Here is a 14214-nt window from a genome sequence, read left to right as displayed (position 1 = left end):
TTCAAAAGTTTAGTGTGATTTGTGAATGAGATCCGTAACAAGGATATGCACCGAACCACGTTCCTTGGTGTAGATGCTAAGAACAAACCACACAGCTGTTGCATGTGGAAGACAATTTGCACTCCTATTATATTTCTTTTATTAACAAAGAATATTTAAAATAAAGATTATTCACTGAAACAGGAGTGACAATCACAGACTAGTAGGACATTATACATATTTTCATATCCGTATACGAAATCACACCAATGTAGAAGATCATGCAATGTCAAATCTTTTAGGTTCCTTGAAAAACCTTTATAATATTATACTATTAGTGAGAGTATATAAACTAAAGAAACAAAGGGTAATAATAATACCAAGACTAACAACGCCAAAAGCAGAAAGAAAATTTTCATGTATGACTCAGCTCATCTGTCCTCAATGGAAGGACCTTTTCTTCCGGCCGGGAAAAAAGCCAACTGAAACCGGGAAATGTGCTGCTATTTACTTACATGGAAATGAAAAATCAATACAAGCCCAAAAATTTCCACCACAAAGAGCCAACACCTCCCCAGATGATAGCATTAACAACAGCCATGATGAACCCCACTTTGAAGATATCTGGAAGGTCTACATAACCAGCTGTTCAAACAAAAGAATTGAAATCAATCATATCAGACACCATGCTAAGCTTGAATATGACTTGTGTTCATGATAAAAGGGGGGAAGGGATAAAGATAAGGTTTGCCTTAACAAATAAGCCTTTTGGTCACCAATTGCAACTAGAATCAGCAGAACAAGACTAAAAATATTCACCTACAATGTTTCCCTCAGAAGGGTTTTAAAAATTACAGTAATTTTTCTTTTCAACCAATACACCATTGAACAAACAGCAGTTTCAAGATTGAGAATACATAAATAAAGTGTTAGAACCAAACACAATTGACTTGCACGTATTCTGAGAGAAGGGTAATGAATAAACACATGCCAAATAATTATATAGCTAAGCATGAAAGAAAAATAGAAAACACAGAAATTATATGACATTATACAGAGAGACAAACCTCCATAGTATACAGCAGCCTGGCCACTACTATAGTGTGTTATTGCACCAAAAAGATTTGTATTGTAACCTAAAGCAAGTGCTGCCAGAATACCGGGAACACCGGCTGCCCTATGCATGGCAAGAAACGCAGAGTATAAAGCCCCCACATGTCCAGTCTGACTAGCAAAAAGGTAGTGGATGAAGAAATAAGCTGCCTGAAGAACAGCCAGTGAGGCTGGCCAGCTCAAAGAGAACGATCTTAGGTTGTTGGCCACACAGTCAGACATCCAGTTCACAATTCCAAGGTTTGTCAACTGGCTTGCCATACCTACCAAAATGGCAAACCAGGCTAAGGTATCCCATGCCGATTTTTCATTCAAGCAGTCATTCCAGTCAAGAACTCCTGATAGGAGAAGTATTGATAAACCGATCATTGCAGCAACAGTACTTGCTATGCCAATAGTGTCCCTGCAGGACCAAAAAAACATGGATGGTACATAATTCAACGATGAGAAATTGTAAGAAAAATAACAATCTACATTGATACACAGACAGGTATAACTAGTGGACTCTTGCATAGTCATCAACAGAAGGTGTTATACTCGTAAGCATAGTTGAGTTTGTGAGAAGACATCAAACGTACTATTTATTACAAATGACATCACATTATTATCAAAGTTCGTATGCATACAAAATTCCTAAAATTGCATCCATAATAAGCCAGAGAGCATAAACTAGGTGACCAGAGCATTGATAAAAAATAGGAAATACTAATTAAGAAAACATGGACCAAGTTCTCCCTCCACACAAACTTAGAAATCAGTTAAAAAAACATTCATCCATACACATACATAGATGTGTAGATATAATAGTAGGCAGGTGACATACCCAAAGATCCACAAAGACACTGCAAGAAGCATTGTGCCAACCATAATCCATTCATTTTTTGAGACAGGGCCCATACTTTCCAGTTTCTTGGCAGCCAGGGCAGGAGCCTCTGGTGTGTCCTTGATTTCGGGGGGATAGAGCTTGTACAAAATCAATGGCGTGAGAAGAAGACAAACAAGTGCGGGTAAACTAGCTGCCTTAAACCAAGTGACCCAAGGGGTTGGAACTATCACCCCAAGCTCCTCTGCTAATTTGATACACAGCAGATTTTGAGCTGCAGCAGTTAGGAAAAGAGCACTAGAGTTACCAGCAGACTGTCATAGGTCAAAGAGGCAATGCACAAGTCACTTTATTATCAAATGATAACAATTTGTAAGAAGAGACAACACTCATGAAAGAAAATAGCAACATCCGAATAAACGCAGACAAGTTGCTTCACAATTTGTGAACACCCTGCAAATCTTATAAAATCTATGTCTAATGATTTTTCTCGCATAAATCTCCAGACATTCTGCAAACCACAAGCAATCAAATATCCAAATTTTTCTGTCACAAACTGGTATAACAATCTAGCAAAATCAATTAGGCATTAGGTCAAATTAAATGCTCCTACCTCTCCTTGCATATCTTTTTTCCTTCAATATTTTATAATAGTTTAATAGGTATACACTACTACTGTAAAAAATTAACACAACCAATCAATTAAAAATCATGTTTGCTGTAACATGTGAAATAGTCATTATCAAAGTCAACTAAGACGATATTTTTTAAATGAATGTGTGTAAAAAACACTTGCACACTCTTCCATGCATTTGTGTGTGTGTACTAGCTTTGAGACCAGAATTTCAGGTTATAACCTGCAATAATAATTATATATAAGATAGAACACGCAAAAGAGAAAAAGAAAACCTGAAATTGGTTCTGAACGAGGTAAGCTCCGAGTCTCTTAGCCGAGGGAGAGGAAGGTTCACTGCCAGCAGAGAGTGAGAGTGACTTGATAATGGGCAAGAAAACCCCACCAGCCCTGGCGGTGGTGCTAGGCATTGCAGGTGCAATCAGCACTTCACTGAAAGTGAGCCCATAAGAGAGGCCAAGAGTGCTCTTTCCCATCCACTTCACGAAATAGGTAGCAATCCTATCCCCAAGCCCAGTCTTCACGAACCCACGAGCAAAGAAGAAGGAAATGACGATTAACCAGATCACCTCATTGGTGAAGGCGCTGAAGGCCGCGGAGAAAGTGAGAGTCTTGGTGACAACAGTGGCTGTGAGGCCCAGAAAGGCCCATGCCCCGACGGGGAGCGGGCTGAGAACGAGGCCCGCGATGGTGGAGAGGAAAATGGAGAGGAGCTGCCAGGCCTCGGGGGTGACTTCCACCGGTTTGGGGACGAAGAAGCGAACAGCAAGGCCGATGCATATGGAGATCAGAAAAGGCAGGGGCTTTGCACCCTGGAGAGGTGTTGGCGGCGGTGGCGGCGGTGAGGAGTTAGAAGGTGGAGGAGGTGATGAAGAAGCTTGAATTGGGTAATGTGTTTTGGAAAAGGGGTTGTTGAATTTGAAGGTTTTGGGTTTGGAAGGGAAAGAGAAGGGTGGGGAGATGATGATGGGTGATCGGAGAGATGATGGGAATTGGGATCTGGAGATGATGGGGCGAGGACGATGATGGAGTTGGGAAAAGCGAGAGAAGGTGGTTGAGGTTGATGGTGAGAGAGAATGGAGTGCAAAGCTCTCCATTGCAATGGACGAGTGATGCAGCAGAGCTTTGTTTTTTGTGGTTTTGTTTGTGGTTTGGCGTAAGAGATTTAGTTCGGTATTTACAATGATGTTTTTCTGAGGAAGAAACCAATGTTGTTTGTGAGGTGGGAAATCGTAGGACACTTTCTAAACCTTTTTCCCTTATAATCTTCTCTTTCCTCTTCACTTTCTCTTATCACTTCTTATTTTCTCCACACTCTGCTACTTCCATGTCCTTTTCTGCTGTTTTATTTTCAACAATACACTCAGATCACTTTCCTATTCTTTTTTCCCATCATTTTATCAACCTCAAAAATGGCAAACTATCAATTTCATGACATTTTTGGAATTCATTTTCCCCAAAATTCTAAATTTATAATCAGTTTTTACTTTTTAAGACATTAGTTTCTGAGAATAGTTGTTGATCAGAATAACACTATTGTAGTTAAGGTGATGATAATAAATTAAAAGATAATAAAAATATTTTTTTTAAAACTATAAACAAAAATATATACTTTTATTTTTTATTTTTGAAAATGAATATAAAAAAGCTTGCAAATTGAGAAAAAAAATCTTTGTAGGACATGTTTTTTTAATTACATTTGAATAAGAGTTACAGCCACTTGGAGGGAGCATTTGTTTTTTCTTGTTTATCGTTATATTGGTTTCAATGATGTCAGTCTATAAACAAAACCCTAACATGTAAAAAAACGTAAGTTTTTATTTTATAAAAAAAAAATCAAACTTGAGTTTTAATCTGTCTTAAAAAAACTGTTTATTTTTTCTATTTAAATTTTGAAATGCATCGTATTTAGTTTTTAAATATTTTGAAAAACACTTTACACTACTAGGTGCAAAAAAAAATTGTGTATCCACATTTTTTTCATCATTTATTATATTTTAAAATTTGAATAACTTTTTATTTACACAGTCATATTAATTATATAAATTTATAATTTATTTTAATAAATATAAATATATATATATATATATATATGAGAATACACATAAATTTTTTAAACATAGTTAAAACTAGGAAATATATTTCAATGAAGAAAACAATAATTTAAAATATCTTAATTTTATTATAATAAATTGTTTTTTTAAAAGAAACACTAAATAAAGATTGGGGTAAATTCCCTACACCATTTTGTTTTTATTTCCCTATCTAACATCATTTTGTTTTTATTTTCCTATCTAACACTCTTTTATTTTTTATTTCCCTATCTAGCACTATTTCAAAAATAAATAAATAAATAATAAATGTAAAAGAAAATTTATAATTTTAATTTTGAATGCATTAAAAAATAAATATTTTCAATGTTTAAATTAGTTAGAAATATAATTAATGAATAAAGAAATGAGTTTTTACAAAATAAAAATAAATAAATAAATAATAAATTTAAAATTTTTAGTTTAAAAAATATTTTTTTTAAAATGAAGAAAATAAAAAATTAGACTCTACAACAACATAAAAGTTGAATTTGTAAATATAACATGTTAATTTCAAGTAAAAAACAAGTTCAATAAGGATTGATATGGACATAAGAGAACAACACGATCGGAAAAAAAAGGTTCATATTGTTAAACATCAGGACACACACAACGAACATGTCCCAACATTACTAGATTGTGCACTTCTCGTCATTAATTATGTTTCATTTCGCACAAACTATTTAATGTACAATTGAAGAAAATATTAAATTAATGATCATCTTTCATTTTTTATTTTTTTATGATCAACATATACTTATTTAGTATCGTCTTATATATCTTATATTTATCTTATTTGGATTTTTTTATATATTTTATCTTTATCTTATTTTGTTTTGCCTTTATTTTATATCTCTTATGTTTTTAGTTATTAAATTTTTTTCCTGCCATTCTTTATTTATTTATGTTTTTTGTTTTTATTTTATGGTTGTTGTTTTTATTTTCTAAACTTATTTATTTTTGCATTTTTTTCTTCTCATTTTTAAGCATTAAGTGTAACATTTGCATTAGTTTTTTTTTTATAATTTTGCATTTAAGGTAGACACTTCAATATTATTTGTGTGTCCACTATTAATTAATACTAATTGACTTTGGTTTTTTTATAATTATGTCATGTACTTTTTACTTGAAATTAACATGATTACATCATCAATAATAATAAAATTAAATACTAATTTATGTTTATAGATTCAACTTTTACGTTGTTGTAAGGTTTAATTTTTTATTTTCTTCATTCTTAAAAAAATAATTTTAAACTGAACATTTTAAATTTATTACTTTTTTTTTATTTTGTAAAAATTCATTTCTTTATTCATTAATTACATTTCTAAATATTTTAAACATTACAAATATTTATTTTTTAATGCATTCAAAATTAAAATTATAAAAAAATAATAATTTTTTATTTATTTTTAAAATGGTGTTAGATGGGAAAATAAAAAATAAAAGGATGCTAGATAAAGAAATAAAAACAAAAAGATGCTAGATAGAGAAATAAAAACAAAAGGGTGCTAGATGGGAAAATAAGAGTGTAAATGGTGTTAGATATGAAATTTAACCAAAGATTGGTTATCAGGGTGTTTTTTTAATTTTTCTAACATAAAAAAAAGTTTTTGTTAATAAATATATTTATTATTAAATTATAAAATGTATATTACTTAGAGGACATAGAAAGACATAAAAATGTATTATTATATAAGATGAAAGACACAAATCATAGAATCATAAATTAAAAATAAACTTAACAGTTATGTAATGCTTTAAAACATCAGATTCAATCATGGTCATTTCAAAACCAGCCTAACTTTTGGGATTTCATCTTCACTTGAATCCATGGCTACTATAAACAGGTTTCAAGTGTTGTTTTCTTAGTACTATTGGCTCCATGTGTTTGCAGTAGGCCATGGTATTGGTGGTGGTGTTCAAAATTTTGGAGTTGTTGGGGAGAGGACAAGGTGGGGGAGAAGGATATGGTGGTGATCATGGAGCTCATATGGTGGTGCAGCTGGTGGGGAACATGGCAGAGATTCTGCATTGGATCCAAAATACATTTCGAATTCTGAAATTTAGAATTCAAGAATATATTGTAGATTATGTATATATATTGGAATATATTATTTAAGAAAAACTTTTTAGGATATAAGGGATTCTCATTTACAAATACTAGCAATTGAAAATAAAATATAATAAACAAGTTCAAATTCAAATATTAAATTATATATGCAGTAGACGTGTATAGATTAATTCTTAAATCTTAAATATCAACAGATTCATTTAGAAAAATAGATACTAACTTGTAGGAGGGTTTCAATTTTTTAAACGTAAAAAGTAGAGTATAATACGCAGATATAAAGTGGAAGCTTAAGAATAATTATGAATTAATTAAAAATATTTATTCGATATAACTTTTAAAAATAATTATTACAATAATTAAAGAAACTTACTGTTTAGTAATTTATAATGACTGAGAATGTATGACATTATTAATAAATAATCTATTTTTTTTTATAAAATAATATGAAAAATATAACTAGTGAATCACTAAACATTTGTGTATCGGCGTGTGTATAGGTCAATAATGATCAATTGTCTAACTTTTGAATCAGTTGTTGTTTTTTTTTTAATCATCGTTGTCCAATCAATAAATCCTAAAATAATTAACGACCATTTATAGAATAATGAATAAAAATTATGTGACTAATCTAAATAACTCGTAATATTTTACTCAAAAAATATCATATCATCAACCTATAAATATTTACTCTAAAAAAAGTACAATCTCATCTTATCTCATACACTTAACTCTTATATTGTTAAAAATTTCTTTTTATATTCCTACAAACTTAATAATCGAATAGTTATTTTTAGATGAATCTTTCGTTCTTATCCTATACTAGCTAAAACTTACTATTTGAGAAATATTTGATTATTCCCCACAACATTCCTGAGCTGTTAGGAACAATTAGTATTAATACCAGTAAGGGAAGAAATGCACTCTTTATTTACCAGTATACATTTGTAATAGATATAAAGATAAATAAGTAAAAATAAAAATTTCCGAACCATAAAAAATGGTAAAACAGAAGTAGTAGAAAGGATTCGTTAATTATTGCGAAAATGACATAGTTAAAAGTGAATAGGAGAACAAAAAAATGTCTTGTATAATACAAAAGATGATATTCCTTTAATAATAGTAATAGATTAGTAGCTTCCAAAGACATTAGCTACGCGAGAACTAAATGGAATCAGTACTTTTTAAACAATTTTTGTATTTTATTATTAAAATAGATTAAAATGGGTACACTGCTTCATTATGAAAAGAATGTACAATAATGACACAATTCTTATTATTTCAAAATAAAATCATAATAAAATTTCAAAATAAAATCATAATAAGTGATAGGATTTTAGTTCAAAACAATTATATGTAAATTATTATTTTAACATAATTTTAGTTTGAAATTTTAACGTAATTTTAGTTTGACATTGGTAAAAATCGTGTTATATTTGACACAATTTGTTTATTTTATAAAAAAAAACAATTTAAATAATAATAGACAAAATTCTCCTTAGAAAAACCAATGGAATGAACCCATTTTACTAAAGGGCAATTCAATAAAATATAAAATAAAAAAATTGTTGTTGTTATCACGTATGTATGTTTGTGGGGATTGATTTGGATTTGAAAAGGCTAATAATAATGATTAGTTGTCAAAATTGGAGGGTTTACTTGCAATGGCGGCTAAAGTAAGTAGTCGTCGAAGAGAAGAACAGTGAAGGGTCAAAGTTATGCCAACAACACACAAACGTAATCGCTTACCAACAACGCACCACCAAACTCCTAAACTTTTACTATGCAAAACAAAAACAATGTTTTTTTTCTTATAAAAAAATTAATCAGATCTGGTCCTAAGGAAAAGACATGAATACTAAAATTCAATATTAATCCCAACTGCAAAGAATTATTAAATGTTATTATTGTTAAAGCATGGGCAAATAAATAAATAAATAGGAGAAAGATGGTGGAAAGAAAGCAGAAGGGGGTTTTCTGACAGAGCTTCGAGGTTGGTTCGTTGGTGCAGTTCCAACTCCACGTCCACGCTTCTCTTCTTTCTCTTCTCTTCTCTTCTCTTCTCTTTTCTTCTCATACATACAGAATATATAAATCCATTTCCACACCCCATTTCATTCTTAGTTTAATTCAGAATCTTCAAACAACAATGCCTTCTTTCACTCTCTCTTCTTCTTCTTCACCAGCCCTCTCATGTCCCCGGTGGGTTTTCTCTCTTCAAATACTTCATGCTCTATGTCTCATTCCTTCTTTCTGCATTCCTAACGTTTTCTCTTTCTCTGCTGCATGTGTCTCTTTATTTTCGATAAACTCTTACATTTCCAATCTTGATTTTTTTTAAAGTCTCTTTTTTTAGTTTGTGGGGTGGGGTGCTGCATCTTCATTTCTTTGATCCATCCCCAGAAACCTTTTTGCATGTTTCATGTTTCTTTGATCCATAATTTTGTTCAAGATCCCTCTTTTTGCGTTGATTTTTTTGTGGGGCACGTGGGTTGGTCCCTTTTTTAAAACCATGTCGCTGACAGAACCTTCTCCGGTGACGCAGAATAGTTCTGTTATGCTAAGTGGAAGAATTAATGGAATTTTCTTTCTTGTGTGAGACAGTTTTGAATTTGAAGTTTAAAACACGCCATGGATCGTTTCTGGGCTCTGCTTTTTTGTTCTAATTCAATCTGTCAAATTATGAATGATCACTTTGTTTGTTGTCCTGCCTCATTGTATCAAAAGTGTTTGTCTTTCATGTCGTTCTAAGCTTTATGCTGAAGCATTTTGACTGCATAGACCATACAGCTGCTCATCCTGCCCCAGTGTTAATTTTGCAATTCAGTATTCACCCTCTTGTTTTTGTCTTTGCGTGTCACCATTGTTAAGTTAACCTTTGATCTGATCTTATATTCGATGCAGGGCAAGCAAACACTTCAAATTGTTCAATGATGTGCCTTCTGTTCGAATGAATTCTAAATTTCCCTCGAGCGATCATGCTTTTAGTAGAATTAAAGCTACGTTGATTTCTGGAGGAGGGGACCTACTTTCCTATCCAAATAGCAATGGCATTATGATAGGTAAAAATCTGGTTGGAGATGAATCTGTACGGATCGATGTACAATCTAATGGAACACCAGCTGTAGACACGGGGATAACAAGCAATGTTTTCTCTGTTGATGGTGATGAATTTGATCTGGACAGCCCAACAGCAGGCTTTGCTTCCATCCCTGAGGCCATTGAAGACATTCGCCAGGGAAAGGTTGCTACTCTCAATAAAATTGTTTGCTCCCCAATTTTTTAATTAGCACATAAGAGGTGTGCAGGGCTGAAGTTCTTCTGTTTCTGTATCATCATAGATTACTGTTATTAACGGATATATTTGTTAATGATGCAGATGGTAGTGGTCGTGGACGACGAAGATCGAGAAAATGAAGGAGATTTGATAATGGCAGCACAGTTGGCAACACCCGAGGCAATGGCTTTTATTGTAAAGCATGGAACTGGGATAGTTTGTGTAAGCATGAAAGAGGAAGATTTGGATAGATTGGAACTTCCTTTGATGGTAAACAGTAAGGATAATGAGGAGAAGCTTTGTACGGCATTCACTGTGACAGTGGTATGTAGTACTTTTCTTCCATGCATCTTTACATGTGGAGCTAGTACAACATCTTTCTGAAAGTCTTCATTGTTATCAATCTGCACTTGTATAATTGGGATTTTCTAGGTCTAGACCAGCTTTTGCTATAATCAAAGGTGACTTACTGTCCCCTTGACAGGTGAAAACCCTGAGTTTATAGATCAAAAATTTGTCTTGATATCTGCAAACCACACATTACCTTCTATATAGAAGAATCAATGCTTTGAGTACCAGACAAGCCTCTTAGAAAAAAGAGAGAAATACTACACGGTGGAGAGTAGAAAACGAAATACCCCAAATGATAAACATTTGAAAGACAACTTTGTGCTGTTATCCAACTATGTGGTGATGGTGGAGATATTACTCTTTTGAACCAAGTGCTATGGTTTTTCCTTCTCACATTAAGGGTTTTCCATCTTAAAATTCGACTGTTTTTGTCTCTTTTATTTCTTGTTTTTCATCTTCCTGTCCATTTTAAGTCACATAAGGGGGAGGGCATATTTTTGAGTTATCGTCTTAAATCATCTGTTATACTCAGATAGAACTGTGTTTCCCAACAATTTCATACATTTCAATAATTTAATATGCATGTGCAGGATGCTAAACATGATACCACCACTGGTGTGTCAGCTCATGATAGGGCAACAACAGTCAAAGCCCTTGCATCTAGAGATTCTACTCCAGGTGATTTCAACCGCCCAGGCCATATTTTCCCACTAAAATACAGGGAAGGTGGTGTCTTGAAGAGAGCTGGACATACAGAAGCTTCAGTTGATCTTGCTATACTATCTGGCATGGATCCAGTGGCAGTTTTGTGTGAAATTGTAGATGACGATGGTTCCATGGCTAGACTTCCAAAACTTCGCCAGTTTGCAGAGCGTGAAAACTTGAAAATTATATCTATTGCTGACTTAATAAGGTATGTAGTGACAATTCAGGGACTATGTAATATAATTCATTGTAAGCATATTTATGTTATCTTTCATGTTTAGATTCTGCTTTCTGGTGCAGATACTGTAATTTATATCTGTTAAGCTGTCTTAAATTTATCAAATGATAAAATTGAATCCTGAATACACTTTGAACTAACTTGGATTCTGTGGAATTTATTGTCTTGAGGTTACTTTCAGTCAAGCAACTTTGTGAGGCATTTTTTTGGTGAATTTTTCACTGATATAAATTTGTTTATTATTAAGAAAATGGAAACCTTCTTTTTATTTTGAAAAATCTTTCATTTTGATAAATTAAATTCAAAGTGTTTTTTTTTTCCTGTGCATTATTTTTTCTCATGGTTTTGCTTCTTGGGTAACTTGTTGATTATTAATTATATATAGCAAGTGATTAACACTTCTTGTTATGGCAGATATAGAAGAAAAAGAGATAAGTTGGTGGAACGCGCTTCTGCTGCACGGATACCTACAATGTGGGGACCATTCACAGCTTACTGTTACAGGTCCCTTTTAGACGGAATTGAGCATATTGCAATGGTTAAGGTGAGCATTTCTTCTTTTCTTCTTGTTATATCACGGTGAAGTGAACATTCTTTATGTTGGAAATATGTAACATATGCTACATCTTGAGGAAATCACACCTTATTTACCTGGGGTTTACCACAAATTTGATTTCTGAAAATGTGCTTTAAGAATACTGGCAAAATGGAAGTGGTTTAAGTATGATGCCATTCCTTCTAGTTTACCCTGTATAGTTCTTTATATATAGATGAAAGTGCAACTATCAGAACCAAAGCAGAACTAATATTTATGTAGCAACATTAATGTAGTCCCATGCCACTCATAGAATTAAAATATAATTTTCTGTGAAGTTGGAATTTGAATGATTTGACTAGGGCCAATTTATAGAAAAAGTTCAATTCACTTTTTGACACACGGTCACCACTCTGATTAAGAACTAGATGTTGTGTGCTAGAAAAAGGCAGAGGGAGAGGAGGGGTATATGAGGAGGAAGATTGTAAACTGTGTAAATGAATGTCAGCTTATACTCTTCTGTTTGCTTTTCAAAAGTTGAGGTTCCACTTCTCTACTTGCTTTGGAATTGGCTGTTTCCACATTGGTTCATAATAAGTGCAAGTTTTGATTAAAATTGACTTAGATGACCGATTGGCCTCGTTGGTTTGTAATATCTTAAAATACCAGTTTCTTACAACTGTTTTTAATTACTGCACTGTTTTTTTTTTTTCTGCTTAGAAGTGAAACTGTATTGTCTATTTTCTTCAAGGCTGTTATATAAAACACCAGATGAAGCAAGTGTTTCTAACCTTGCATCCGTTCTAGAATCCCTCATTTTGTTTCTGAGTTTGCCTTCAAGACCTATGAGGCTTGGACATGCCTCTTAAATGGTGTGTCTGTATTGGACACACGTATCAGACACCGACACTCATAGGACATGTATCGGTGAAGTCTTCAATTCAAAAAATATTTGTTGGATTTCTCACAATTCTAGCACAATTCTAACACAATCTTAAAAATGAGAAATACATTAATTTTCTAAAATTCAAACTTAATTGTATAAATTTTTATTACGATTATAAAAATAAGAAACAAATCCTCTTGAACTAGTCACGAGAAACATCTTTTTGCTATAAAAGAAAAACTGAAACATACTTGTACACATAAATCTTTATTGTCAATTTATATAATTTATAATTATATAATATATAGATCCATGTTTTCGTGTCCTACATTTTAGAGATTATACGTATCATTGTGTCGTTTCAGTGTCTTTACATAGTTGAAGACTGGTTCTAACTTTTTTTTTCCTTTCTTTAACAGGGCGACATTGGAGATGGACAAGATGTGCTTGTGAGGGTACACTCTGAGTGTCTAACGGGAGACATATTTGGATCTGCCAGATGTGACTGCGGAAATCAGCTTGCACTCTCAATGCAACAGATTGAGGCTGCTGGTAGGGGTGTGCTGGTATATCTCCGAGGACACGAAGGAAGGGGCATTGGATTGGGCCACAAGCTTCGTGCATATAACCTTCAGGATGATGGACGTGATACAGTAGAAGCCAATGAGGAGTTGGGATTGCCTGTTGACTCCAGGGAATACGGCATTGGCGCTCAGGTATCATCACATCACAACATATTTGATATCTTATACTCACATTCTGAAACTTAACTGAAATTATTTTTACATTCTCAACTTGCAGATGTTAAGGGACTTGGGTGTTAGATCTATGAAGCTGATGACCAACAATCCAGCAAAATATGTTGGGCTCAAAGGTTATGGTTTGACAGTTTCGGGTAGGATCCCAATATTAACACTCATTACTTCAGAGAACAAGAGATATCTAGAGACCAAACGTGTGAAAATGGGTCACATATATGAAATGGAAATTAATGGTAATGGCAGCAAGGTTGATGATGATTCTAGTACTGTTACTGGCTTATAGACCTGCCCTTTTTCTTACCAGATAGATACATGGATCAGACAGAGCAGATTAGGAAGTATATTTCCATGCTGCAGATACATGCAAAAAGTTATAGAAACCAAATCATGATTCCTTTTGTGATTTGATATTGTTCTTCATCTTGAAACATAGTTTCTTTGTAGCAAAGGCCATTTCAGGGTTATTTTTTCTTGTGGCTTTTATAGAGACGTAGTCTTGAGGCCATTTACCCTATTTAAACATAGTTTCTTTCTTCATTCTTCTTATACAATAAACTCATGTATTACAATTAACTCTAAAATTGATAAAAATTAAGTCATGATTTGTAGCTCTACTGTGTATTATTAATAAATTATTTTCCTACCTTTTTCTCATTTATGGCCAAATTCTTTTAGTACTCTTGGATCAAGTACTTCACACGTAGTTATGTTTACTGATTCAAATTTTTTAGATAAATGTTTTTGTTCATTA

General features: G+C 32.8%; 2 protein-coding genes across 2 annotated transcripts; one reads left to right on the top strand and one right to left on the bottom strand.

The window, feature by feature from the left end:
• Positions 1-266: 266 nt before the first annotated feature.
• Positions 267-3919, bottom strand: LOC137832770 (dicarboxylate transporter 2.1, chloroplastic). The gene is made up of 4 exons (XM_068641107.1): positions 2825-3919; positions 1916-2229; positions 1047-1495; positions 267-624 (listed from the first exon to the last, which is right to left on the bottom strand). Exons 1-4 carry the CDS (start codon positions 3644-3646, stop codon positions 509-511), a joined length of 1701 nt encoding a protein of 566 aa, XP_068497208.1. The 5' UTR covers positions 3647-3919; the 3' UTR covers positions 267-508.
• Positions 3920-8616: 4697 nt separating this feature from the next.
• LOC137832768 (bifunctional riboflavin biosynthesis protein RIBA 1, chloroplastic) lies at positions 8617-14117 on the top strand. The gene is made up of 7 exons (XM_068641105.1): positions 8617-8912; positions 9615-9954; positions 10090-10311; positions 10929-11251; positions 11696-11825; positions 13122-13418; positions 13504-14117. Exons 1-7 carry the CDS (start codon positions 8860-8862, stop codon positions 13744-13746), a joined length of 1608 nt encoding a protein of 535 aa, XP_068497206.1. The 5' UTR covers positions 8617-8859; the 3' UTR covers positions 13747-14117.
• Positions 14118-14214: the final 97 nt, after the last annotated feature.

The sequence above is a fragment of the Phaseolus vulgaris genome, chromosome 6 (assembly GCF_000499845.2).
Source record: "Phaseolus vulgaris cultivar G19833 chromosome 6, P. vulgaris v2.0, whole genome shotgun sequence".
Lineage (NCBI taxonomy): Eukaryota > Viridiplantae > Streptophyta > Magnoliopsida > Fabales > Fabaceae > Phaseolus > Phaseolus vulgaris.
This window is presented reverse-complemented; position numbering and strand designations above follow the sequence as displayed.

Coding starts and splice junctions, on each gene's coding strand:
- LOC137832770 (XM_068641107.1), bottom strand. CDS start 3,646: ATGGAGAGCTTTGCACTCCATTCTCTCTCACCATCAACCTCAACCACC. Junction 1,496..1,915: donor GTGTCTTTGTGGATCTTTGG/GTATGTCACCTG, acceptor TTGGTCCTGCAG/GGACACTATTGGCATAGCAA. Junction 625..1,046: donor GGCTGCTGTATACTATGGAG/GTTTGTCTCTCT, acceptor TTGTTTGAACAG/CTGGTTATGTAGACCTTCCA.
- LOC137832768 (XM_068641105.1), top strand. CDS start 8,860: ATGCCTTCTTTCACTCTCTCTTCTTCTTCTTCACCAGCCCTCTCATGT. Junction 10,312..10,928: donor CGGCATTCACTGTGACAGTG/GTATGTAGTACT, acceptor ATGCATGTGCAG/GATGCTAAACATGATACCAC. Junction 11,826..13,121: donor AGCATATTGCAATGGTTAAG/GTGAGCATTTCT, acceptor TTTCTTTAACAG/GGCGACATTGGAGATGGACA.